This window comes from Hippocampus guttulatus, chromosome 6 (genome assembly GCF_054856545.1).
Source record: "Hippocampus guttulatus isolate MCC_2025c chromosome 6, RoL_Hgut_1.0, whole genome shotgun sequence".
NCBI lineage: Eukaryota > Metazoa > Chordata > Actinopteri > Syngnathiformes > Syngnathidae > Hippocampus > Hippocampus guttulatus.
In genome coordinates this window covers 17,360,313-17,387,384 of record NC_141266.1, presented here as the reverse complement: position 1 = coordinate 17,387,384, position 27,072 = coordinate 17,360,313, and the positions used below count along the sequence as shown (strand labels likewise).

The window sequence follows — 27,072 nt, the reverse complement described above, 5'->3', positions numbered from 1 at the left end:
TATGTGTGTGTTTTGTACTGGTTTGCATATTGCTACAATTATGATATACCAAATATCGCTCCTGATAGGTTGAAATATCATCACTTTTTCCATAGTTGATATTATGTGTTCTGTTGTATTATTCTTTTGTTAAAGGTTCTGTCAAGCACTTCGTTACAGCTGCAGTTGCCGTGAATGTGCTATGTAAATAAAAATGTGTGTGTGTGTGTGTGATGTAGTATCATCCAAATGTGAGTGCAAAGGCCACATTTTCTGAAAAATAGACTTCAATGCGATCATATTAATAAAAAAGCCTTCAATCATGTTGTGTTTCAATAAAACTGTCAGAGAGCGAATACAGTGATACCTCTGAAGTACTTGTGGCAAATTCAAGGACAGTTTGAACCCTCAGTGATGTTTCCTTAGTTCCATTAAAATGATGACTACATTCAGATAGCGTCAACATTCTTAAATTCGTTTTCTGTAATTTCTTCTGGTTGCTTCTGACGGCAAACAAAACGGTAACAGATACACTGCGTTCAACTTCAGAGGTTCCACTATATTACCGCATGCAGCAACATGTGAGAAGATGCTTCAAGCTTCATTTTAAATCAAACAATCGGATTGAAATGAAACTTCTGCAAAACACAAACAAGCTCAAGTTTCGATCACCAGTCTGCATGCAGCCCAAGTTGACATATGGCTCCATCGTATCCCATCACTATTAACAAAGACATGTCACAAAAACCCTAATTTAAAAAAAAAAAATCAAACCAAAGCTACACTGAAGGACACCGAGTTTCAAGTTTGTAGGAAAAAAAACCCCCATACACTTTCATTACATTTCAAAACATTTAAATGTTCATTCGCGGTCCAGTCTTGACATTTACACGCACGCCTGAATGCCTCACATGCCTCTGGTTTGTGAAGGGGAGAGCAAAAGAGTTCGTCAGGGTGTCCCAAATAGAGTTCAGAATGGTTGTCTGGCAGGGGAGTGGTAACCATGGTGAAATAAGGTGCTAGTTGCCATGGCAACACTCTCCTTGGTCGGCGGCCCGTTATAGTAGTAGTAGTGGTTGACTTTTGGCTAGACACAACCTCCCCACTTTCATGTTGAAGTTTTTTTTTTCCAATCATTTGAATGAAGAGTTAAGGGAGTGAATGTATTGGTGGGATGTTAACATTTGCTCACATACCCGCGCGTACACACAAGACAGATTGTGGTCGAGCATAGCGACGCCAACGCACTCCTTCATCCCTTCTCGGTATTGCTGAGTGCTCAAATGCGGGGATGCTCTTCCGCGACTGTGCGCACGTGTGCTTTAACCTCGGACCTTTAAATGTTTTTTATGAATGTTCCCCCCGCACTGCTTGACTGCTTGTAGAGATGACGAAAAATAAAAACAGTCCCAGGATATGTTCATGAAGCATCTTCTGCTTCGGAAGAAAATAAAATGTCCTTTTGCTCTCCACACTGTTCCCATTGTATCCCAGGAAAAATCCATTTGATTCAGGTCAGTTGCCCCGTTGCGTGAAACTATGGCGATGCACCAACAGGAAGTGAACCAGCCAATCATATGAGTGGGTGGATTTATGTGATTTCTTTTGTTGCCTTTTTATAATTATTTGATAATTTCAGTCTGATGCTGCCACTTTTATAAATGCTTTGTGTGGCGTGCATGACCCAACAACCACCCACCCACCCACCCACACACACACCCAACGCATACACACACACACACACACACACACACACACACACACACACACACACACACACACACACACACACACACACACACAAATGACACACATGCACAGACTGCATCTTCACTGTCCTGCCCGCCGCTGGACCGTCCACCCTCCGAAGACTGGTGGGCATGGTGATGCTGACGCGATGGCCGTTGCTAGGAGACGAAGAGCACACTCAGCAGCAGCGTGGTGACGGTGAGCAGAAGGCGGTCCCGGGACGGGCTGCTACCGCTCACGCTCTTCTCCAGCTTGGGAACAGAAGGGTTGAATTCATCTAAGTGAGAGAAGAGGAAAAAAACTGGAGTTACATTTGAGATTGTTAAAAATGGATGTATAATTAATCTATCTATCTATTTTGAGTCCGCATGCTGAATGCCAACACATTCATGGGAAACACCAAAGCTGTGTTTAGACTAGTGGAGGCACATCAAACATATTGTTAGGAAAATCTTTGACTTGACGTCCCCTTTAATTAAACAATGGGTATTGAATACAAACAGTGCAGCAACACATGCAGACAGACAATCTAATAATAATCACAGGCATATATTCTTTATCCTCTGAAAAAAAGTCTGCTGAGTCAAATACTTTGTTTGTGTCTAAGTGACCATACTCTTACTAGCTATATTCCTCATATTATGTTGCCCCTGGTCGCCAAGCTATGCATAAAAGAAGGAGCTGCAATAAATTAATCACCTGTTCAATCACCTGTTTAATCCTTACATTCTATTTATGTTATTACGATATGTTTTTGTAATGTGTACTATTGTGGAGTGCTATTTTCTGTATTTCAAAAAGAAAAACACATTGCAAAAATGGTTTGCACTCAAATTCCTGTGAGAGTGGTTCTCGCAAAACTTCCAGGTCAGGTTGATTTGCCTTCCTGACCCTTTGTGTCACCTCCTATCTTTCCTTTTCCGCCCTGCTCTTTCTGTCTGCAAAAAAAAAGAAAAATCTGCCTTTACTAAGATAAGATGAAGCAGAGTGACTCATGATGTGATGTATATCTCGCTATTGGAACTGGAATGTGAAAACATGTACAAACAGTCTTATTTTGCTTTTAGTATACACAACAATTAAAGAGTTGATACAGGTTAAAGCAGGGATGGGCTTTTAGGGCCTGCAGGACATAAGGGGCCCACAGCAGCCACTGATCCAACCCCCGAGCCCACCCCACCCCCCCCCCCCCCCCTCCAAAAAATAAATCAGAAGAACTACTAAAAGAAAAAGGTCCAAAGCATGCAACCCACCCACAATTTATATGTATGACGTTTGGGGAAAAAATATTGTGATTGAGACCTTGCTTTAAGGTAGCATTACTGTGTGATTTCCTTGAATAATCAATGAAGGAGCACAATGTTTTGCTGTGAATAAAAAGAAAATTTGTGTCATAATAAGGATTTAAAAACATGAAAAATTAACAAGGGTTGAAAGAAAAAGGCTTGAAATGTACTCTTAATTATTTCTCAGGTTACAGGTATTGAATAAAAAAAATCACAAAAAATGTAAAAATATATACATGTATATATATTTCCATATATGGATTGCAGTCTGGTCCGTAAAAATGCTTTGTTTCAATTATTTTGGTCATTTTATGTAGTCACATGGCCGTACTCGCAAAATATTCCAAACTGTAATTCAGCTACCACTGCAAACTTCCAGCAGGATAAACGTATCGTGAAGCAAACACCACTCGAACAGAAGCAATCAAAAAGGACCATTTACCATTACCAATTTTGAAAAGGCAGAGTGATTTGATTTATATCTCATTAGAGTGCTTCGGCGTACCCAATAAAGTGTCCAGTCATGTTTAGACATATAGCAGACAGGCGGCTCAAATGACACATGCAGCGTGTGTCAGCTGTTTTTATAGTGCTTCTATTGTTCTGCAGTGACACACTCACTGGCAGACACACACCCACACACACACACACAAACACACTAAAAAACATTCATGTGGTGAAGTCAAAGAAATAGTGCTGCACACCAAGTTTGGTCTCGCCGTACTTCATGATGTGCGGTCAGGCACACCTTCTGACCCAGCCGCCTAATAAGACGGGGGAGCAGACAATGTGTTATTCATGTATAATAGTGCTCAAAAAAAAAAAAAAAGTCCGATATTGTCTGGCAGCTGCCTGGCGGCTCAGACAGACAGCAGACTAATGTAATGATAGGCCGACACCTGCTTTTAAACACGGACTGCTGTCTCCCACTGCTGCGAACTGATGAACTCGCTACAGCCCAGGAGATCAGATTAAAGAAGGTGTGGCCAAATGGCCTGCAGGCCATACTTGGGCCGGCTTTGTTCTTTAATCAGGTCTACTGGGCATTTAACTTACATTAGCACGAGTCTTGCATTCATATTTTTATTGGAACAAATGCAATGTGTAATGTAGCATGTATATAATAATGTATAAGTTGATTTTAATGCAATAGAGCAGTGGCTCTCAATATTTTGGACACCAAGCATGATCTCAAAAAATACGACCAGAATGACATAGGCGTATGTTGGCAAAATGTTCATCATCGTTCTAAAAAGTAGACTTATTATCATTTCAAACCACTAAAACAGGGGTCTCACACTCATTTTTGTCGCGGGCCACATTATAAATTCCGTTTCTCTTGGAGGGCCGTGATGGCTGAAACTACATGAAGAAGTCAAGAATAACGTTTTGTTCAACGATTGTTTAAGTAACTGTAATGAGGGGTTTGGTCATAAGAAAATGCTGATAACATGTCACTGATTTATTACATATGAACATTTGACATTCTAGGTATACATTTTAGCAAGTATCATGGAAGGTGTCCTTTGATTTGCTTTTGCGGGCCACTTAAAATGATGTGGATGGCCACATCTGGCCCCCGGGCCTTGAGTTTGACACCTGTGCACTAAAACATCGACTAGATGGTGAAAAAAAGTCACTGTAATGTAAAGAGTTCACTAATGGGTCATTTGCAGTCTGTCGCTAACCAAAACAGCATCATAACAGTATCTATCAAAAGTTAGCATTGTGTCGATAAATCAGTTTTTGATACAGTTGGATTTAATTGGTCAGTGTTTAGTAGCAACGGCTTTTATTTGTACTTACCTGGAGACTCGTCTTTTATTGCGGGTATTATTTTACAAAACATTAAATTGGAAGAGCGCACTGCAAATGCTCAACCTGTGCAATATTATGTAATTGGATCCAGCAGGGCTACGAAAAGTGATGAAAAGCTGTTTTGACTGCACAAATCTTGTTTGAGGTCATATCCAGTTTGGGGGAAAAAGGTGTCCTCCGGCATTTTAGTGAGTTAGCACAACACACTCCACCGTCTGAATAGAAATGTAAGACGAGCGCGGGCTAAACTTAACAGCGCTGAACTTTTGCTATCTATAAGGTCTTGCCAAACCACAAAAATATTGATATAATAGTTTGATTGTCCTGGGAAAACAATCTCAATGGGGTGGTGCGAGTGAAAATTCAAGTCCCAACACGGGCCAGAAATCTTCTTCAAGCTCACTGACTTCTGTCATTTCAAATGTCAGTCAGAACAATTCCAGACAGCAGCTATCACTTGTGATGCTTGCGAGTTAGGCAATTTGATGAACTCAGCGATTCGGTTCATTGTGATATCCTGTTCATCATCATTTCAATCTCAACACACATAGCCCTGAGCATTATTACTTATAAAAACCACATTGAACGCTAATTACTCATATTGAAAATTGACTCAGCTGCAGTAATATCTGTCATTCTTCATTTTGGATTCATTTATGCCTGTGCGTGTTATTATATTGTCTGTCCACTTGTGTTGATGCAATATTTGTGTTCAAATAGCCATTGCATGGTGGCCATCGGGAATTTTGGGAGTTTCCCCGAAAAGGCTTTTCGCCAGCCCATCGCTGAATACATTTCAGCACATGTTGGCTTATTATTACCGGATTTTCCGCACTAAAAGCCTTACATTTCCTTAAAAGCTGGCCTTAAAATCTGATGCGCCTTGTGCATGGTTATTACGGTAATATGACGACCCCCAAAATGGCTCCTTGCTTGAGGTATGCTGACAACGCAGAGTTCAAACTTAAGGCGATCGGTCACGCAGTTGAACACGGAAATAGAGCAGAGGCAAGAGAGTTCAACATTAACGAGTCAATGTTATAACTTGCTGTTGGTTAAATGAACTGTGTCGCTGCTTTATCAAATAAGTTTGACTGACATCTGATCGTCCTGTTGGCATTTCCTTGAGCGTAGCTCCATCTTGTGGATGCATTGTAGATTGCGTCTTATAATACGGTGCGTCCAATATATGAAAAGAAAAATACAAAATAGGCCATTCATTTACGGTGCGCCTCATAATTGATTGATATAAAAATGATTTATTAGATACAATCACATAACGGGGTAGGACTAGATAAGTTTTTTACTTCTTCCTACTCCCTTGGACATAATAACTGTGTTGTATGAAGATTGATTTCTTTCTTTTTTTTATCTACCTTATTTTCTGTCAAATTATTACTGTATATATGTTTTGTGTTCAATAAACAAACAAACAAACAAACAAATAATCCAATGCACCGTTTAGTGTGGAAAATGCAGGACCGTTATTAATTAATTCAATTTTTTAATTTTATTTTTGAATCATTTGATTATTATTATTTTTTAAAATATCATGATCAACTTCATTGCACAACAATTATTAACTTTAATTTTTATCTTGCTACTGTGCAGGTTCGACAGGTTGAGGCCGGAACAAATTCTCTTCACATTACACCCAATGAGAACAACTTGGACGTCAACGAGAGCCTTGGAATGTGTCGCGTTCAACTTTGCACTCGATCAAAGTTGGAGACAATGTAATTGCAGTTAAAAATAAGAAGCCAGCGGATCAGTAAACGGCCTGCCGTCGATGCTAAAAGAGGCCGAGTGACTAATATTACATTCTCATCAGTGACATCCCTCCTGATGTTCCTGGAAGAGGTCGTCTGACACGTCGTCGACGGTAATTGTTGCGATAATAAAGCCCATTAAAGAAAAAGCTTCTGATTTCTCCGTTAATGGCCCGGCCGGGCCTGCTTTGTCAGAAGCTGAAACCTGAACCCTTGGTGACGGGCAGATGAGCATCATGGTGTTGCTCGGGGATTCGCTGATGCCACCTCGTGCCAACTGAAATCCAATCGCAGAAGTGCGGTAACAGAGATGGAGGCTGAGCGAAACGGACACAGTGTCAACAAGCGGCCTGATTTGGAACGAGCCGGCGTCCTTAGCGTGATAAGTGAATAACAGTAATTAAGAATGCAACGCGACAAGCATAATTAGATGTCAGGCGAGGAGACGCCTTTGCTTGTTGAGTTGTTGTTTTATGTGCTTGTTTGTGGGTTTGTTTGTCCGATCGTTCTTGCCTGGGTGTGACAACGTGGAACAAAACAAGGATTGTTTTTTTTTTTTAAGGCTTTCCTTGCAAAGTCTGAACACGCTGTGCCGCAGATCCAAGAATCCATGAATCTGAAGTTTCAAATGTTTGAACCTCTGGCAGTTCATAATTGGACGGGGAAGGAGACCACAAGAAGGTACATCTTATCACAGCGAGTTCATATGATGACTTTCCTCATGACAGTTCAGAGAACAGATTGATTTACGAGGCAAACACACAGAGATTAATAGCCTGCATATTTTACAAACTGCCACGGAAGAGCGCAAACACTTGACAGGATGAGGATTGATGCCCACGTGGCAGCTTCCATAACTCGACCTGGCCGGGTGCAGCACATTGTTGTTGTTTTTTTTTGTCGCCGGAAAGCCAGCGAGAGCACGATTGGCAGAGACGTTGAATTGCGTCTGTCACTTACCGATTTACTAGGCGCTTGACTGCCAACCTAAAGTCAGCGCTGACAGATTTAGCATCATTCCTGTGACATCAAGTGCTGGATAATCTTGCGCAACGTAAGGCTTGCCAATATGTTGTAACTGAGTGGAAGAAATCCAGCCTTTGTGTTTACAGTCACAATGCAATACAGTCGGGGCCAAAAGTCTCAAATTGACTCATCATGTTTGTCACATCCACTGCTTATTTCAACGCTGTCCACCGGAATTAGAAACAAACCCGTTCTGTATTCTGTATGAGGGTCAAGGAGATAAAGTGCAGTATGGGGAAGGGCATAATCGATTGAGTTATTCTTCAGATTTTGATTGATTGTGTGGAGTTAAGAAGCAACATCCAACCAATTTTGGGGCGGCCATTTTGCCACTTGCTGTCCACTGAAAATGACATCACAGTGCCTAAGGGCTCGGGTAACACCCAATCAGGTCTCGGCTTCATAAAACAGAAGAGCCGTAATTGGTCGTTACCTGAGCTCTGAGCACTCGCGAGGTCGAACAGGCGTGGCTAAAACGGGTGGATTTTGCTGCTCCAATCAAATTCCGTGCTAAGACTAGTGAAGGTCCATAGAACATATTGTGAAGAAAATTTGGTGGTTGATTTCCCCTTTAAACTGAATTTCACAATATAAAAAAATAAATAAAATGCAAAATTCTGGATGTTATTGATAACATAGATTTGACAATTGCATTGAATATAATTGATGCTTAGGGTCTTTTAAAGCATTTTAAAATTCTTAAAATTCTTCCCCCCGAAAAAATCGTGTTCTGGCACTGTACGTCCTCTTAGTAATTTCAGTAAGCTGCTTTTTATCTCTTTACTTTGTTTCTAAATGTGTTGAACGGTTTTGTTTGTCAACGCTTTTAAATGTTGAACTTTTAATGATGCGAAACACATTGAGTTAACTTGTGTATGAAATGGACAATATAAATGAAGCTTCCAGGTGTGGCCTTACAATCTTTTGGCACATTTATTTATTTATTTTAATCCAGAAGCTACTGGAAAAACAAAAAACAAAAAATGGCTCATCCAAGCTTTAAGATACTTTAACATGTCTTCAAATATGCAGCTATAATTTATGACAAGCGGTAAAAGAAAATGTCAACATGAGAGGGAACTTGTTGAGCCTTGTTAGTAAAAGATTTCCACCTAAAGGAACAAATGACACTCATGTTCTTTTATGACATGGCATGAACGCTGACGACCCAGCTGTGATTCCAGTGTGAAGAAGTATGAGTGTGGCTTGTTCCAATGCAGACGTGTCTCAAAGATGTTTTCCACACTTGCTCAGGTGCGGAAAAGAAAATGACTCACCAACATCGTCCATCTTTAGGCCCGGTCTAAGCGTGTAGTCTGCCTCTGTTGGTTCTGGCTCATCGTCTACATCAGAGGCTAAGAGAAATAGAGAGAGAGAGAGAGAGAGAGAGACAGGGCACAGGAGCAAAGGTTAAACTATTGACCAAAGGGCTTTTAATTACTTCTAACCGGAGAGCTTGACAGACACGTGCAAGAGAGTAGCAAAGGGAAGAGCTCAGGGGTTAACAAAATGGCCAGGAGCGCTTTGACTGACAAGCCATGGCAGCACTTGTGAGAGCAGAGGAAGAGGGTGTGTGTGTGTGTGTGTGTGTGTGTGTGTGTGTGTGTGTGGGCGGGGGGTGAAAAGGGATGAAGGGCCAGGGAGGAGAGGTTAATATTTCAGGGATGGCTCAGTTAAAATGACCAGATAGGCCAGTGATCAAAGTGCGTGAGCATGTGCGCATGTGTGTGTGTGTGTGTGTGCGTGTGTGTGTGTCAGAGCCAATGAGAGAGGTTAAGACTACTTATACATAGCCACCCACTGGCCACACATAGAAGTTATAAATTGATTCTGACAAGGAGTGAGGGGGATGGTTGGGGCAGAGAAAGAGAGAGAGAGAGAGAGAATGGTGGGGGAAGGACAGAGTGGAAAAAAAGAGGAGGGAAAAACAACAACAGGGGTTCTATGTGGAAACACTGCAGGGAAAATTCAGCAGCAGTATTAATAACACCATAACTGTTTTCGACAGTGTGTGTGTGTGTGTGTGTGTGTGTGTGTGAAAAATAATAAACCTGAACACCCCCCCCCCCCCCCCCCCCCCCAAAAAAAGAGAATGGATGGTGGGATCACAATCGCGATTTAAAAACTGGGTCCACTTCAGTACGTGACCAGCAGATGTCCCCAGCAAAGCATAAAAATGTGTAAGCGTGTGTACATGCAACTTCAATCCAGGTGTGAGGATCCTTACTCTACAACTTTTAAGGAGCCGTGCATTTTTTTGTTGCACATTTGAAAACGATCAGGTGTTTTAATTAGGGAATGTGGAGTCAACATTTTTGATCAGCAAATACGTTCAAACGTATTTACATGCTACTTGAATGCGCAAGTCAATCAGGCAAAAAAAAAAAAGCATTAGACACATAATAAAACCAGAAAAATTACACATAAAAACATGGTGACTTATTTAACTTTGGAACGTGTTGGTATAATGTGGGCAAAATGGTAAAAAACATTTTTTTAAAAATCTTTTTATTGTTATTATTATTTTAGTTGTGCAAGTCAATACCCGTGGCATTATGGGGAACACATTTGATGCTTTTAGCATTTAGCTTACAAGGAATGTTTATTCCACAAGGGTATTCCTATGCGTCCATATTCAATAAAATGTCTGTGGCCTGCTTTTGTCCCCAAGAAATAAGAATTTGAACACACTTTACACACCCTAAATTGTCTCTAGCTGAAGTTAGCCTGGCTTGTATTTTCCATTGTGAAGGCAGTGTTTCATCACCAAGCCGCCTACTGTCGAATTACATTCGTCAAATTTGTGGATCTGTGCATGTGGCACATGCAGCGGACACATCACCAATACATTGGAACCCTGCTATCCCCTTCATTTGCGAGAGGCGGCCATTTTGCCACTTGCTGTAGACTAGAAATGACATCACAATTTTCCATAAAATGTCTCTTTTTGGACCTTGACAAAGATCTTTGAATCAATTTGTTTTGTTTTTTCTTGTGGCAGTGCAGCCAGCAGGTGTCCACAGGGAAGCATGACAAAGTGTTTGTGGGAGTCCAGATTGTATGCGCGGGCAGATCAACCCAGATGGATCTTGGTTGTGGGTGTTAAAAGGTGCCAGACTCACCTGTGGAGCAACAGACGTACACACGTAGTCTCAGGCAGCTGCGGCCGTGGTGATGAGTCGGCGTGGCTACAAAAAAACAAAACACACACACACACACACACACACACACACACACACACACACACACACACACACACACACACACACACACACACACACAAAACGTTTAGATCTCAATAAAGGCAAGAACTGAAATCGACAGATACAAATACTTACAGATGTAGTAGTACTCCTGCCCGACGTGGAACTCGTAGCCCAGCGAGAAGGCGCTGTAGCGCTGGAACTTCTCAGAGAACTTGATGGGGGCGTGGGGGGCGTGCGGCCGGTTGCACTCCCACCTCTTGAAACCCATCTGGGGGTCGCAGTTCCGGTAGCCGCGGTAGCTGACCATGTAGAGGACGTACTGCTCGCTGGTGCCCACGATGCGCTGGCTGTCGTTATAGTGAGGGCAGTAGATGTCCAGGTAGTCGTTGACGTTCACTTGCATGGTGTAGCCCTCGCGACGCAGACTGGACGCACAAAGACAAACCAGGACATCGTTTGTTATCAACAGGACGATAAAATGAGTATTGTCATATTTGAGAAGTTAAAGTCGACAACAAAAAGAAAAAACAAAAACAACAAAAAAGTCAAGGTTAGTCGCAATAGGTTGAATTGAGAAAGGCACCGGCACAATCCATCCTTGTGCATCGGAGATAACGCGAATCTGAGCGACAGTAAAGTAAGTGCGGAAATCAACGTGTGTATTTTCCGTCCCTTCAGAAGAACCGCATACTCAAAGAACGCCACGTTATCCCTTCGCCCCAATGCTCGTACATCAGCCCAAACACTATGCAGTGCTCATCATCTGAAAGAAAGTGTGCCTGACGAGAAGATAAGCTTCTGGCAGTGTGTACGCGTGTGTTTAGGTGAGGTGACAAAATGAAATATCCTTTATTCCTCTTCCCAGGACTGACTATGGTTCATATCTGCTGTAAATCAAAAGCGTACAGTGCGTCAGCAGTAGCATGATGCGGCCAGTTGGAAAAGTTCCATCAATATTGATCACGGGGTGTACGCGTGTGTGTGTTTTGTTGAAATGTCACAAGGGGGCAGCAGAGTGTCACGCTGGGCCTGATGCAGCTTCTCCTCTCCTCGCTGGTTCTAGGTCAGGTCTCCAAGGAGATGATTATTCAATTATTAAATGAAGATCGAAACACTGCGCTCAGTGTCTTCCGCTCGCCGCCGCTCTCCTCAAACCCTCGTCTTTCTTCTCCCCCTCATTTCCTCGCTTTTATGGCTACACGAAGGCGTAATTAAATGTTAGTCTTTCATTCCGTTGTTTCCTGCCTCGACGAGATGTTTTTCTCCCTGGGCAATCGCAGTATTCTTTTTTCTTTTTATGTGAGCATGTGGTTTAGTTACGCCGGATTAGAGCAAAAAAAAAAAAAAGGAAAAAGGATCTTCAGACATAGAAATGAGAGATTTAGTTTGACAATTTGGTTTCAAAGGAGGACTAAGGAATTTTGGGGTTCTGTGAAGAACCATTTGGTAACTTCGAAGCAAGCCAAAATGCTACGTTCCTGGAGAACAACGTGATTTTGCGCAGCAATGAAATACAAGTACAAAAAAAAAAAATCATAAAAACGTTTAAAATAACGAGATGTAAAAAAAAAAACGTAATGAAAGTGACTAAACATGCGAAGAAAAGGAAAAAAGGTACAAAGCTCTAAAGTCGTAGAAAAATATTTTAGGATTTAAAATAAATGGGTGCTTCATGAAGTGCATCTATGCAGATGCTATTTTCATTTTTTAAAACATTCTGTTACCGTTACCATACAACTCAAAAAATCAATGTCATTTTTTAAAATTCTGTATTTTATTTCATTAATCATGATCCATCAACATTTCAATCCGAGACTTTTACCACACTAAAATGATACTTTCTATCGACTTAAAAAAAGTTTACTAACTTAGTTTCTGACACATTTATGATGCATCAACATTCACGAAATGTCACCGTTATTGCATGATACAAATCGACTTTTTTTCTGAAAGCTAATTTTAATAACTTAAAATGTAAGGATGAGACATTTAGATTTAAACCGTGGACATGTATTAGAGGACGACAGGACTTTGTCGACTTTTCAGGGTGAGGTTCATCGGGCTCTTGAAATTGCTTCATTTCTTCACCTTTATTATTCTTCGATGAAGTAAGTTTGTCTGGCAGTAGATGTTTTTATGCTCAAAATGGCGCCATCTAATGCATCTTGGTGTCAAGGAAGTATGCACAAGTAAATTGAGGAGTTTCATTTAGACATAAGTAAAGCTTTGCTACCATCTTGTGGCATCTACACGCAATTACAAACCTTTTGGCAGGGCCTTAAAAGTCCTTGCAATTTTTTTTTCCCTCAGCATTTGGGCTCGAAAAACCTTTCATCGCTCGTTTCAAAACACTCTAGCAAACACACACACTTACTTTACTTCCTAATACGGTTCCTTACATCATAAAGAGTTGAGTCTTTTTCTTCTCGTGTTTACAACTGACTTTTTGAGTCAGCAGAAATAGAGCCATTGTAGCGCCTTCTCCCCCGCTGCAGTGGAGGCTTTTGTTGCGTTGGATCAGTCTAACAAAATAGTGTCAAATGTTTCAAGGAGACAACGCCATTTATCAGTGTCTTAAAAAAAAAAAAAGAGCAAGGTAGAATGCGTGATGCTTCCAACAAGGAAGTCTGAATGCAGATCAACCAAGGGAGCGGTGGGAGCTAAAATGGAGCAGTCACGTAAAAAGGAAAAAAAAAAAGAAAGAGTTTTAGCGCTTGCAAAGACTAGCAGGGGAGAAAACAAAGAGAGGGAAATGAGCTTGGAGCATCTTGAGTAATCTGGAAGCAAATCCCCGCCTTAAGATAAAAGCAGGTTTTACCATCCCCACTGTGTCAGTGTGTGTGTGTGTGTGTGTGTGTGTGTGAGTGTGTGTGGGTGCATGCGTGCGCGCACCTGCTTTGCTTTTCTGCTGTGGACAAGCATTTACTGTGTGTGTGTGTGTGTGTGTGTGTGTGTGTGTGTGTGTGTGTGTGTGTGTGTGTGTGTGTGTGTGTGTGTGTGTGTGTGAGACATCAAAGCATCAAACTAGAATCTTACTAACTTCTAAACTGGATGGAAGGTGTGGATCAAACCAAATATGAAGGAAACACAATTTTAACCGCAGGACCATATTAAACTAATCTTGAAACCAGGACCCCCAGCAACTGTAATGAACATGAGGAGGGAAAAAAAACAACCCCAAAAAAAAAAAGATCAGTCCAAAAGCAGAATGACTTTGGATACTGCAGGAAGGAGAGTTTTCAACCATCCGTCCAGTTGCATGTACCTCTGCAGGCTAATCAAAAAGGAATGTTAAACAAAATAACAGCCACACAGTCTCGGGGAAATGGACTGAAACGCCAAACGCTGCGCAACACTTAAACGACACAAACGACTGAGGAAGTCCACAAAAATATTGATATATTGATCCAAGTTGGCACGCAAAGGACCATTGGAAGTAACGGGCTTATTTAGTGGCGTACAATGTGGGCTTCAGTGGTTTCCCTCCTGCAGGGAGCCTGAAGATTTCACTGGCAGCTGGAGAAAACGATAGACGAGAATATTGCTATGAAACCAGGTAAAATAAGAACAGATGTGGGGGTTTCCCCCCCCCTTCCTGGAAATGCTAAATAAGGTTCCAAGTAGACAGCAATGGAAGAGTGAGTGACACAAATCTTGACTTAAACGTGTTTGAAATACAGTGGGCTTCAATCGAAAACCTCTTGGCTTGTTTTTTGAGGTACACTTAGGCCTACTATGCTACTGTATTTTTTTGTTGGTCGTGATGGTGGTACTTCGAGAGATAAATATTTCTTAAGCCGGACTTGATTTGCAATATTCAACAATTTTGTTCATTCATGATGATAAAGCAACACTGCGTGGCACAATCACAAGGAATTGTTTGATTAGATACGCTCTGTGATTATTACATCAAGTGGCAAATCCGACCCAAGCCGATAGCAGAGCGAGTTAAAAAAAAAAAATTCTCAGTTGCGAATGAAATGTGGCCACCGGATGCTTACGTTGCGCAATTGTTTGTTTGGGCAAATTTAATGTGACATCTTCCATCCTGTCAGCGTCACATTTCTTCCGTGAGCTTTTACGTTTCAATAACGGAATCCATCAAAGTGCGTCCGTTTAGACTGTAGAGGGAAAATGGATTTTTGTGTTATTCCAAAATACCATAATGGATTTCCATTTGCCTTGATGGAGTTTATTACATAAAAAATGCTCCTGGGAAATAAGTGAGAGAGGGAAGGAAACAAAGTGCCGTTGTCTCTGTTTCCCTTCATGTTTCATGTTAGATCACTTCTCATTCCATCTCTCGCACAAATACAAAAATGATGTGATAATATTACCGGATGAAAAGATTATTTGCTGGGTTTGCTCGATCATCTAGCCAGATGTGGTTTTTAAAAAACATCTAATCTTATGAATAGAAGACAAGTCTTGAGAGAGACAATAGCAAGTGGTGTCAAACAGTCACTAAAATTATTGTTGGCATGGTCTGCTTGTGTTATTTTCAATAACCCTGCCAAATTTTAACAAGTGGAAAAAAAAGTGAATAAAACGAGGCTTTTAAAAAAGTTGAAAAATCAAGCCATTCTCAAAATGCTGTGGATGAAACCACGCCCACCCCAACTGTCAATCAAATACCCGTACTTTGACCTGGAAAAATGGATGCGACTTTGTCTAGCATTTTTCATATGTCGACACATCACTATGCGTTTGAGCCATGAAAATATCTCCACTCGAAGCCTCTGGGGGCTGCAACATATCCCGCCGGGTCGTCATGGGGCCCTTCCACATCACGACAATGAGGCGCTCTAAAGCTGCCACACTAGTGCAAAGCTGGCTGTCAAATCAGAGTTTAAAAAAGTCTGTGTATGTGTGTGTATATATATATATATATATATATATATATGTATAGAGAGAGAGAGAGAGAGAGAGAGAGAGAGAGAGAGAGAGAGAGAGAGAGAGAGAGAGAGAGAGAGGAGATACACACTCCCCTCCTAACTCTTCCGTCTTTCTCTATTTGATACATATGTATTCACGGCAAACAACGAGGCACTCTAAAGCAGCCGCCTGAACAATCAGTCCACACTGGCTCTCAAGCCAAACTTTTTATCCCTTTGCTCTTTTGCCTTCTCTCCCTGAAGTCGCCATGCACTCATGGCCAACTACAAGGCACTCTAAAACAGCCCCACCTGCCGAAAAACCTGGTTTACACACTGACCGCCAAGTTCATCTTTTTCTCTGACATAAATCTGTTCACTGCTGACAACAAGGCACAGCCACACTTGCAGACTATCCAAAGTGAAGATGCATAGAAGGGGAGGGGTGACTCATCCTGTTTTAGCCACGCCCCCTCCCCACACAAAAACCAAAACCAAAAACTGAAATGGTGAAAAACCGTTTGTTACAGGATATCTCCACAGTAGAGTACTACACAATTTTCGGTCTTTGAACATTTTCAGCAATTATTTTAAAAAATGTGTCGTGTATTTTGAAACAAATCTCAGAAATTTCACAGGGGTTTTACTTGATATGTCCTACTCTCTGTAGTGGAGTAAACAAACGATGAGGAAATGCATGAATCGTAGGTCAGTTATCAGTTCTGCACACTAACAAAGAGGAGGCGACGTTTTTTTGGATTATAAGGGTGGATCGAGAGTTGGCTTTATTGTATGGAAGCGGCTTACAAATGTACATTCCCCAAACAACATCTCTTTTATCGAAAATTGCACACAACGGAAGCACCATTACACGCTTGCGCCCAGCGGAGAGCAGTTTCTCACTCTCTATTATTTTTCCACGCCTAACCAGTCTTGCTCCTCCGGTGGATGACGTGCAAAAGCTCACCAGTGCCCTTTTGAAAACACCCTCCAGTGGGAAATAATATTAACAGGTACATTTTGTACTAGGGCTTATTAAAACCCCATTGTTCAGGAGAATGCGTCTTAATTGGAAATGGAGGAATCATCTCATCAGCAGCCTTGAAAAATTGGCGTGGAGGCCATTAGCAAGACAAGAATGAAGCAGAATGAGGTAATTGCTCAACTGTCCACTGTTGAATTACACATGTAACTGCATATTAATATCGTTTAGTCATACAAGTGGATGTAGAAACCTCATTCACGCTTGAACTGATTACATCTTTGGGTGCGACAAGTTTCGTCTTCAACATGAACGCTAAAGTTAGACTTTCCCGTGTTTATTTGTTGGGTCCCTGCTCATCTTTTTAGCTCACAGAACGCACAATTAAAATTCTATTTACCATCACGACACACCGTTCCATCGCCGCGTGAGTTATAGGGGTCTAATTATGCGACATCATCGCTAGAGATGACACACCCTGTCACTGGAGGCGAGCCAGTTAAACAGGCGTGGATGTGGCGGCGTTACCAACGGATTCGCCTTCATCTAATTATGTGCACATGTCTTTGTCATACATCATAATCATATTACAGAATACGATTCCACAGCGGAACCTCGGAAGTTAAACAACACATTCTGTGTAGGTTGAAGATTTTCAAACCATTCCCACCCCCCAACGTACTACAATGGGAATTGAATGAAGCTGCTGCTATTATAAAAGACAAAATAATGTACAGTGGTATGTACACATACGCATTAGAAAATGTTATTTTCTATAAAGGAAAATATCACTCTAAAATGCACTTTAGACGAAAAAAATGATTTTTTTTGGGCCTCATTTTTGCACCCCCAAAACCGTGTCAAATCGTGAGTATATATGGGTCCTCCGTACATTAAGCCGGTCACAGTTGCTCAATGAGCCACAGTAACAATATTACCGGTTCTCATTTTTTCGCAGAGGATAAAGAATATATGCCTGGGAGTATCATTATATATATATATATATTTATCTACATTTGTTGCTCTGTCATTTGTGTTGAAATATGTGTTGCTTAAAGTCCATAACGCCGTGATACTATTTGTTAACCTGTTCTAAGGCCTTTTGGACTGCTAGCATGAATCGACGCAGACTTTAACAAGGTCAAGCTATGTGTTGGTTTGAAATACACAACATATTCTCTGTTTTGTGTTTAGTTTGACAACAGATGACAAATGTTAGTTCGGTGGCTTGTACGTTATACAAAACGAATGGCTAACAGTCAAGTTACATGCAATTTACATCAGCATTGCTTGGGTCTAAATGTGTCACTGATATTTGTTTAACTGCATCATCATAAGCCAGATGCTTGTCATGTCATCATCCTTTTCCTTGATACCACAACTGGTCGCGTTAAGTTAAAACGGTAAGTTCAAATAGTCAAAGCAAAAGCGAATCACACTTCCGGAGGTAGTTCTTAAGATGCTCACTGAGCAGTGGTCTCACAACAACTGATAGACTGGACATGGTATCCCACTGGAGTTGGCGTTAAACACGGTCGATTAACAATGGAACGGCAAAATGTGCAGAAATGTTCAGCTTTATAGAAATGGGCCCAAATAGATGTAAGTCTGTGCTATCTTCAAAGCAGACCGGCCATGTTGCAAACATTGCTATTCAGGATTTAAAAGCTGTTCAGCCTCCCGGGGGCCACCATTCTTCATCTCATCTTATTCCAGCACAGGGATGCCAACGGAGTGTGTGCGTTGTGCAGTGTGTGCGTGTGTGTGTGTTGGGGGGGGGGGGGGGGTCCAATCAGAGCGGAGGATAGAAGGTAACATCTCTCCTGCTGAATGGAGACTCCCAGACATGTGTAGCATGACTGACGCTGCCATCAAACACAGAGGAAAATCTTCCTACTCCAGGTCCCTCAGCTCACAAGTCTTTTTTTTCATCTTTGTGTCCTAACTTCCATTCAGTCTCTATCTGATTTTTTTCCTTTTTTTTTTATTTTTATCCCTTGGATAAATACAGACGAGAGCTAAAAACTTTTGATAGGGATGCCGCCTTTGGTACACCTGCGCAATCGATTGAGATCTAACACAATAGATTAATCCAAATGTCTCTTGTCAAAACAAGGACGAGAACGCTTATTGTGGCTGCAATTTGTACTGATGTAGAACTGCGGCGCATCACAATGCGAGCTGTACAGCGAGGCAGCAGTGACGGGTGGCGTTTATTTACTCAGCTGAGAATAGAAGGAGGCATATATTAGAGAGGAGGTGTTTATGTGTATGCATTTTTTTTAATAATCTTACTGGCATCGTGCCATTTATGTGAAGTGAAAAGAAAAGTTTACAAGAAAGGGAGGCAGATTGGGCGTAAAATAATTCATCGCTCTGGAATATAAACACAGATGCAAACAACATTGTGGAGCGATCGTATGTCAGCCTAAGCTCATTTTTTACACGCTGAGGATGTCATCACATTATCCACATGAATAAACAAAATGGGGACAGACAGTAGCAGATGTTAGTTCATGGGACAGTTGTAACATTTGAAATCGACACTGGGTCCGAACCTAATTTGATTTGTGAGAAAGATTTCAAGATACTGACTGAAAAGCCTGAAAACGTCAGAGGAAAAATAAATCACCCCCCCTGAAGGCTTATAATAATCAGCCACAACAAACAAAATTTGGATGCAGACTTAACGTGACAGCAAAGGGCAAAAAGCATTTGCCCGATGGACCCGAGTCAGTCCTGGGAGACAAAGCAGAACATCTATTGTATAAAGACTGCCAATATGAAAATACTCATTACTCAATACTCAACAAGGCAAAGGGCCAGAGCACCAGCACACCGAGGGAAGTGAAGACATCGGGCCTCAACTGGTGTTCCATCGATTTTTTTTTTAATGAAATGTAAATTATATTAAAAAAAACAATAAACAAATAAATAAAATAATAAAATAAAAATGATATTTATTCTACAATATATTACTAATGCTATATTTTATATTGCACTTATATTTAACTGTGTACAGTTCTTTTCTGAAACATTAATTTTTTTATTACTTTATACACTTTGTTTTTTCCTCCTCCCCCCAATTTTGCTGCTGTAGACTGCAAATGTTCCCAGTGTGGGACAAATAAAGGTTATCTTATCTTATCTTATCTTATCTTATCTTTCAATGTAGCTGAGCATATGTGGCCATAATGTCCATTTATCCCTGGCATCCAAGTCGGTCCTTATTCAGTAACTGTCTTCGGCCCGGTTATCAGAACAGCTTCTAAATCTGTTTCCGTTTGGTTCCCGCGCATGTCAAGCTCAAGTAAATCAGCCACAGAGTTGGTAGGTGTACATCTGCCTTCTAAAGATCAGGCAGCAACTTGACTGAGGACTTTTGCTTACTTGTCCTCGAACTCCAAACATTCACTCCTCACAAAAGAAAAGGGTTGAATATTTTGACGGGTCTCATGTATTGGATGCGCAGATGTACCTAATGAAGTACTTTCTTCAAGCAGAAATCAATAAGTGTCTGGAGTGTGTCAAACTGGCTCGAATATCCTTTTTTTCGAGGGTGATACAACACGTATTCTCTCTCCTCATGGTCCATTGGTGGTTATCGATAAAAGTGTTGCAGTTTCCAAAATCTTTTCATTCTCCTGCCGGGTTTCTCCCTCTCTCTCTCTCTCTCTCTCTCTCTCTTCTCATCTTCACAGCATCCCGTCTTTTTCCTCCTCCGGCCATCAATCCTGGCTGTCTTTTCCTCTCCCTGCCTGCGCATCTCAAAGATGTGTACAAGCCGCGCCAACCCAACGGTGGGCCCTTGAACGGGTACCGTTTGGACAAAAGTGTTGGGACCTCATGTTGGGACCACACTCTTGAAAAGTGAGGAAAATATGGAGTCGGTCTGCTTGAATAGAGTTGCGCAGGGCCAGGGTGTTTCAGGAAATTTCCTCGATTTACAATAGCGGGGGGGGGCAAGGGGGGAATTAAAAATGATTTTATGACTTGTTTTTTGTTGGTTGCTATTTACTGCATATCTGAAACACAGCGAAAGTAACGCTTCTAAAATATACGGTTCTCTGTATGTCAGAACTTTTTTCCCGCAACAACAAAAAAAAAAAAAAACCCCAAAAAAGCAAAACTAATTTAAAAGTTAATCTTGCAGAATGCTGCGCCTCTCGAAGCTTATTTATTTAGGATGCATGTTCCCCCTGTGCTTAGAAAATGGATGGGCGGATGGGGACGTTCGACCTAGTTCCACTGTATTTTTATTTATTTTTTATGTTGCCGTCCAGCAAAAAAAAACAACTACTGTATTTCAAGACATTTTTTATTTTATCAAAGGAAAGTTTAATTCACTTTTTTGATTGACAGCCGCAATATGACATCCATATTCAGTTTACATCGTCAAAAACGTAAACATATCACATCTCTCTTTCCGCAATCATGCGTGAGCGCGACGTGGAAGGGGAGCTGAAGCCGAGATTCAAAAAGGGCAGGCAGCCTGCCACAAACCACCAGTCCAACGTGCTGACACGTACGCGCATGTTCACAATTTTTTCCTCGTCGATCAAACCTACAGTATATCGTGGGTGGATAACAATCACGAGTGGAATCAATGAGGTGGAGACTAAAAGAGGAAACTGAGAGAGGAACAGAAATACTGTCAGTGAAAAAAAACCCAAACAAACAAATGAGGTCTTCAGCGGTGATCAAAGGGAAATGTTGGTTGGGAATAAAAGCCTGACAAGGGTTTACGACCCTTAATTTGCTTGCCTATTGATTTGGCTTTCACCTTTACTTATCAAGCACTTGACAAGCATCCAGCATATCTCGTCACTTCTCTCTGGCAAAGCCTCAATCCCTTTCCCTTTATTCCGTCCCTTTTGCTCCCCATCAGTCTTTTCAGGGGGGGGGGGAGGCCTCTCCATCCCCGCACGCTGCCGCTGTCGTCCTTCTAAAAGCTGCCGCCGTTCAGGCCAACGACGTTGGAAGCGGACGTCGGCGGCCGGCCAGCGTGCGCAAACGGGGTGGAGGGGGACGTAGGCTGAGCGAGAGGGCGTGCAAGTTGTTGGCAAAGCTCTGCTATGATTGAGGTTGATGCAGTCGGATGGCTGTGGATAGACTCAGCACTCAGCCAGACATTACCCTCTAACCCAGCTATTGATTCTCGCATTCACTGCCCCGAATAACACAACGCCTGCCTGACCCTGCTCGCGCAACAACCACACTGAAGCACACACACACACACACACACACACACACACACACACACACGCACGCACACACACACACCCGTGCATAGAGTGGTCCAGATTGATCGTGTAGCGTCGTCCTGTGAAAGCTGATCAATGTGCCGCATAACAATCACTCTGCTACTTCCTGGCTCAGCATGATGGTCCTCCGTCCCACTGACTGATATGTTTGGGTCAGGCGCTGAAGGCTCTAATATCAGTCCTTCGGGGGTGGGGGGAGAACTCCAGCAATGTTTCCAAAGATAACAACATCACTCGGGACCGTCTCCGGAGCCACATTGAAAAGGAGATCCGACGGAAAAAGACATTATTTTCCAGGCAGAGAAATGATGTGGGGTTAGAAAAAAAAATGTCTTGGCGTAGATAATATTTGCCTAAAGTGGAAAGGTGGAAAAGATCTGCCTCATAAAAGACATCACATATGAAGAACGGGTTTGAGCCTGTGACTTTGCTCACTGTGAGATACTGAAACCTCGAAAGGAGAGCACAATCTTTTTCGGAAAACTGTACAAAAATTCAGCGGACTTGCAAAAAGTTGAGTTCCTTACAATGACAGATGGTGATCTTAACTCATTGGCCGTGGCTGCACACCTAATCGGGAAAACAAACCTGACCGAATAAAACCCTACACATAAGATTAACATAACCTAAACCATTCCCACAATAACTTAACCTGCCCGTAAACAACCAACTTAACATGACCCAAACAAACGGAACCCAAATCCATCTCACTTAAACAAACCTAAAATGTTGTCATCTATAAATTAACCTGACCCATACAATCCTACAGAAACCCAACTTGACCTCGACAAACAGATTTTCCAAACAAGTCAAGTCAAGTCAAGTCAACAGTATTTATAGAGCACTTTCAAACAGCCATCGCTGCATACAAAGTGCTGTACATGGAGCAATTTAACATGCACAATAAACAGTAAGACAAATCGGTAATAAAGGCGGTAGAAAGCACCAAACAGTAAAACCAAGAACAAATCTAAGTCATGCTGAGTCGAATGCCAAAGAATACAAGTGAGAAACAAAACGTCACTCTCCTTTCATGCTCCAAACAAACTCAAGCTGACAGATCATTCAATTGTTTAACCTGACCTAAACATCCCCACCTTAGAGATAAGATAAGAAAAACCTTTATTTGTCTCACAATGGAGAAATTCCCAAACTAAACAAACTAACCATAAAAAAAACCTTCAGGAACTTAACCTGACCTAAAATAAACTCTAACATAATGAACCTAACCTAAACAAACCTACACTAACATAAACAAACCGAACCTAATTGAACCTCAAGAAACTTAACTGACCTAAACAAACCTACAGTCACTGACCTTGATCTAAACCAACCTAACTGGACCGAAACAAACCTGAAGCTTCGACTCATACAACTGCAAGAAAAAAACCCCCGCACATGCTTCAAAAAGGGTCAGAATAATTTGCCACAGCTATTTGAGTAAAGACGTATATTCCGACAAGTTAGACACAGGGCAGCGGATTTGATGACTGTAAATCCGAAGAGACTAAGCTGAAAAGAAAGAGTCCTAATGGGCTTCCAACACAAAACCACAGCTGGCTTTCAACATTAGTCGCCATGGTGACAGAAGAAGCCCTCGCCATGGAGCTTTTGTAGCCCCCCCATAAAACAGAAAAAAAAAGAGGGAGGAAGGAGGAGGCTGCGGGGGTTCATTGCTTGGTCTTCCAATCCATCCATTCGCTTTTTATCCACATCCCTCCTCAGACTCCCTAATGGCTAATTAAGTAGCACTTATTACTGCGGCACATTATCACAAATCATCAGCTATTACTGTGTTCGATCCTGGTTTTTTTTTTTCCAGAGTAGACATTCTCCCCCCCATCTCCCTTTGGTTTGAAAATTGAACAAAGAACAAGGCTATGAGCAGCGGAGGAGGCTGAGTGGATACCGTGGACTGTGGACAATAACCTGACTTTTATGACTCAGTCGTATTCACAAGCACGAGAATTATAGGGGAGATATTCTTTCAAGATGCTGGTATGGGTCCGGGGAAAATCCCATTTGAACTCAGTGTGTTTGACATTATGTATAATTTTTACGTCTGCCATGATTAAGATTTGGATCCATCACGGGAAGTATTCGTCATCGTCTGAAAGTTGTGATTTGGATTATTGACAACAGTCGTCGTTTATGTTGATTTACTTTTCACCGGATACGAAAACCGGTATGTATATGTATTTAGTATACATATACATACCGGTTACATATATACAGTCCGCCTACTTGTAAAAACGCATCGATACTACATACCCGTACAACTTCACCCTCGTGACATTCTGTATACTTTCCGGGTGGGGAAACTTGTCAGCGGTGGGACGATAATTGAAAGTCAAACTTGCCAACCGCACATTGGAATGTCGTGTCCGAGATTCGAACCCACAACTGCAGAGTTGAGGCAGACGTTCTTACCAGTTGTCCCCCATTTTGTGGTCTCACAAATAAACACAAATAGAGCAATTTAATTTTCTTTTTTTTTTTAGTTGGGTGTATCAATAGTAAAATGTTTTCCGTTGTCATCTACTGTATTGTTATTGTCGAGCGCATGCTGCTGATTCCAGAAAATGTAACCCCCCCCTCCCCCCAAAAAAACCCCCCAACAACAACAACAGAAATACAGTCCTTTTTTCTTTCCATAGGACACACAAGGTTCGAGATACTTCAGCGACGAAACTTTGCGGGCTTGAGAACAATTAATCAATCTGATGCGTCAGATGGTTTTGTTTATACACATATTTTCCTTCATCAATCCGTCTGGTGAAGAGCCAAAATAAATAGCTCGGAGTCGGCCAAGCGCTTTCATAACCTCAACCCGACCACCAACTAAATTAATTCCATGTTTCTCTCTCCAAAAAAAAAAGCACAACCGTTAAAAAGCAAATGGGAAACTCATGCTCAATCCATTTTGGAAGTAACAGACGGGGAGGCACAATATTACAACATCCACAAAACTAGCATAGCACTAACTTAGCGTCCAGTTTTTTTTAAAAAAAGGGCAAGGGTTTCAAAACCTCCTTTCCAACAAGAAATGCCTTCATTGCTGTTCTTTAGTCATCTCTTAAGGGGTTAAATTCAGATCAAACTGCGAGCACAACAGTTCCTCCCGTTCTTCCGTAATGAAGTAATCCAAAGCGGACCTTGATGGATTTAGCTTTTTTTGTTGTTGTTGTTGTTTTATTTATTTTTTTGCACTGGGAACAGAATCGGCCCTTGTCCAACATGTCTCCAGAAATATGCTCCATGCGCTCACATCATCATGTGTTTGTCTTGACATGGTGAAGTTCCAATCTAATTCTTGTACGCTCTGCTCTCTAATTAACTGAAAACAATTGGATGCTATGGCAACGAGGTGGCATTTAAAAAAAATGTAATTCATTTATTTATTATTTTATTTCAGCATAGCCTCGAGGCCCAGTTGGTTCGACATTCAAACACGCCTTCCTTTGTTGTGTTGGCGCCCAGAGACGTGGGTAAAATAAATGAAAGGTATTCACCCATTATTGGTGTTGACGTGAAAGCCGGCAGGTTGGAACAGATTGTTCATTGAAGAGTTTCAAGCTCAATTGGCCATTATGAAAAATAATTATCTGTCAAAAGAAATCACTGGAGCAAAACAATGCGAGGAAAAAAAACAAAAAACAATGCTCAGACTCTCTTCTTTTCTACTTGCTGGAACTGTTCTTCTTTCTGCATAAAGTGACTTCTCACTGTGAGAAATGCATGCGCATGACACACATTTACTGTTAATGGGGATTGTAAATGGCAAATCTTCAAATGTCTTTCAAATTTCGCTAATGTCGCTAAACACATTCCAAAAGGAACAAATAATACTGTAGAGCATTGCGGTGTAGCCTCTTACTTTGTAGATGCTAGCATTACTTCAGAAATACTTTTTACACCAGTGTGCGAGTAATTTTACGTCAATTTAGTTGGAATATACAGTGGTTAACTTAACATATCTCCCTCCGCACCGGAAACGATGCTAAATTTGAATGATTGAAAACAAAATGGCCGCCTAACGAATAGCTAAGGAACACTGACGTAGTTCAGTCACATCAACTCAACTCATTTTTATTTGTATAGCGGCTTTCACAACAGCTGCAGCAGTAGCAAAGTGCTTTACAGCTACAACAGAACACAAAAGATAAAACATGAACAATAATACAATTACAACAGCCATTCCGACATACGCTTTGTTGTTGAATTCTGGGCAGTCATAGTGGGTTCTGTTTAAGAAAAAAAAAACCTCGACCCATTTTGTTCAAGGTCTTCTAAAAATTTTAAATCATCCCCCCCCACCCCCCGTTTATTTATTGAAGAATCACGTTAGTTGTTTACTCCACTTTAAAATTGTTTGTAAAGTTTTCTGTTAATGCCTTGAAATGTCAATGTACGTTCCCGTAATTTTTGTATCGGTAAGCTCTATTTGTTTTCGCCACTGTGCATCAGAATGCCATTGGCGTTTGTGTTTGTAAATGCTTGCAGCCGTCGTCTCTTTGCTTGTGTGAAGCACATTGAGTCGTCTTGTGCATGAAATATGCGATATAGAGACAAAAAAGCTGTCTTACAATGCAGTGTCTTCTATTCAGTGATGGTGTGATACTAAGTGTGAATTCTTTTCAGTATACAGTACGACTGATTGGTGACCAGTCAGCCGGGATAGTTTGCAAAATGTATTTCACATAGCTGGGAAAGCACTGCGAAATATATGTGTGTTTTGTGGGGTTTCTTTTTGTCACGACTTGGCGATGTGGTGATTCTCTCCAGTGAACATGAGCCGACACTGTCAGACTCAAGAGTCCATCAGTGGAACATCCTTCTCCCATTTCTCACCTCCCTATCATCCCCCCGCCCCCGACCCCCACCCGCCCTCTGTCTCTCCATCCTTATCAGCCTCTCTCTCAATCTGTCTCTCCTTCCATTTCATATTTCACGTTCAATCTTTTTGACAGCGCTCTACGCCGACACCTGAGGCTCCATCCTTCCTCTCCCCTCCACTGGCCCGTCAATGTGTCGTCTCTTCGCCCAACCGTCCATCCCTCTTTCCCCTGCTCGCTCCTGATGTCAATATGTCTAACGGTGTGGTGGCCAGCTGTCAATC

At 41.6% G+C, this 27,072-nt stretch overlaps 1 protein-coding gene across 1 annotated transcript in view; it reads right to left on the bottom strand.

The window, feature by feature from the left end:
* Positions 1-1,709: 1,709 nt before the first annotated feature.
* Positions 1,710-27,072, bottom strand: part of efna3b (ephrin-A3b) — a 61,635-nt gene continuing 36,272 nt past the window's right edge. The window contains exons 3-6 of the mRNA XM_086113636.1: positions 10,966-11,258; positions 10,750-10,815; positions 8,905-8,982; positions 1,710-2,005 (exon numbers count right to left, since the gene is read on the bottom strand). Of these exons, the coding sequence (XP_085969762.1) occupies positions 1,887-2,005; positions 8,905-8,982; positions 10,750-10,815; positions 10,966-11,258 (556 nt within the window). The 3' untranslated portion in view covers positions 1,710-1,886. The remainder of the gene's footprint in view (positions 2,006-8,904; positions 8,983-10,749; positions 10,816-10,965; positions 11,259-27,072) is intronic.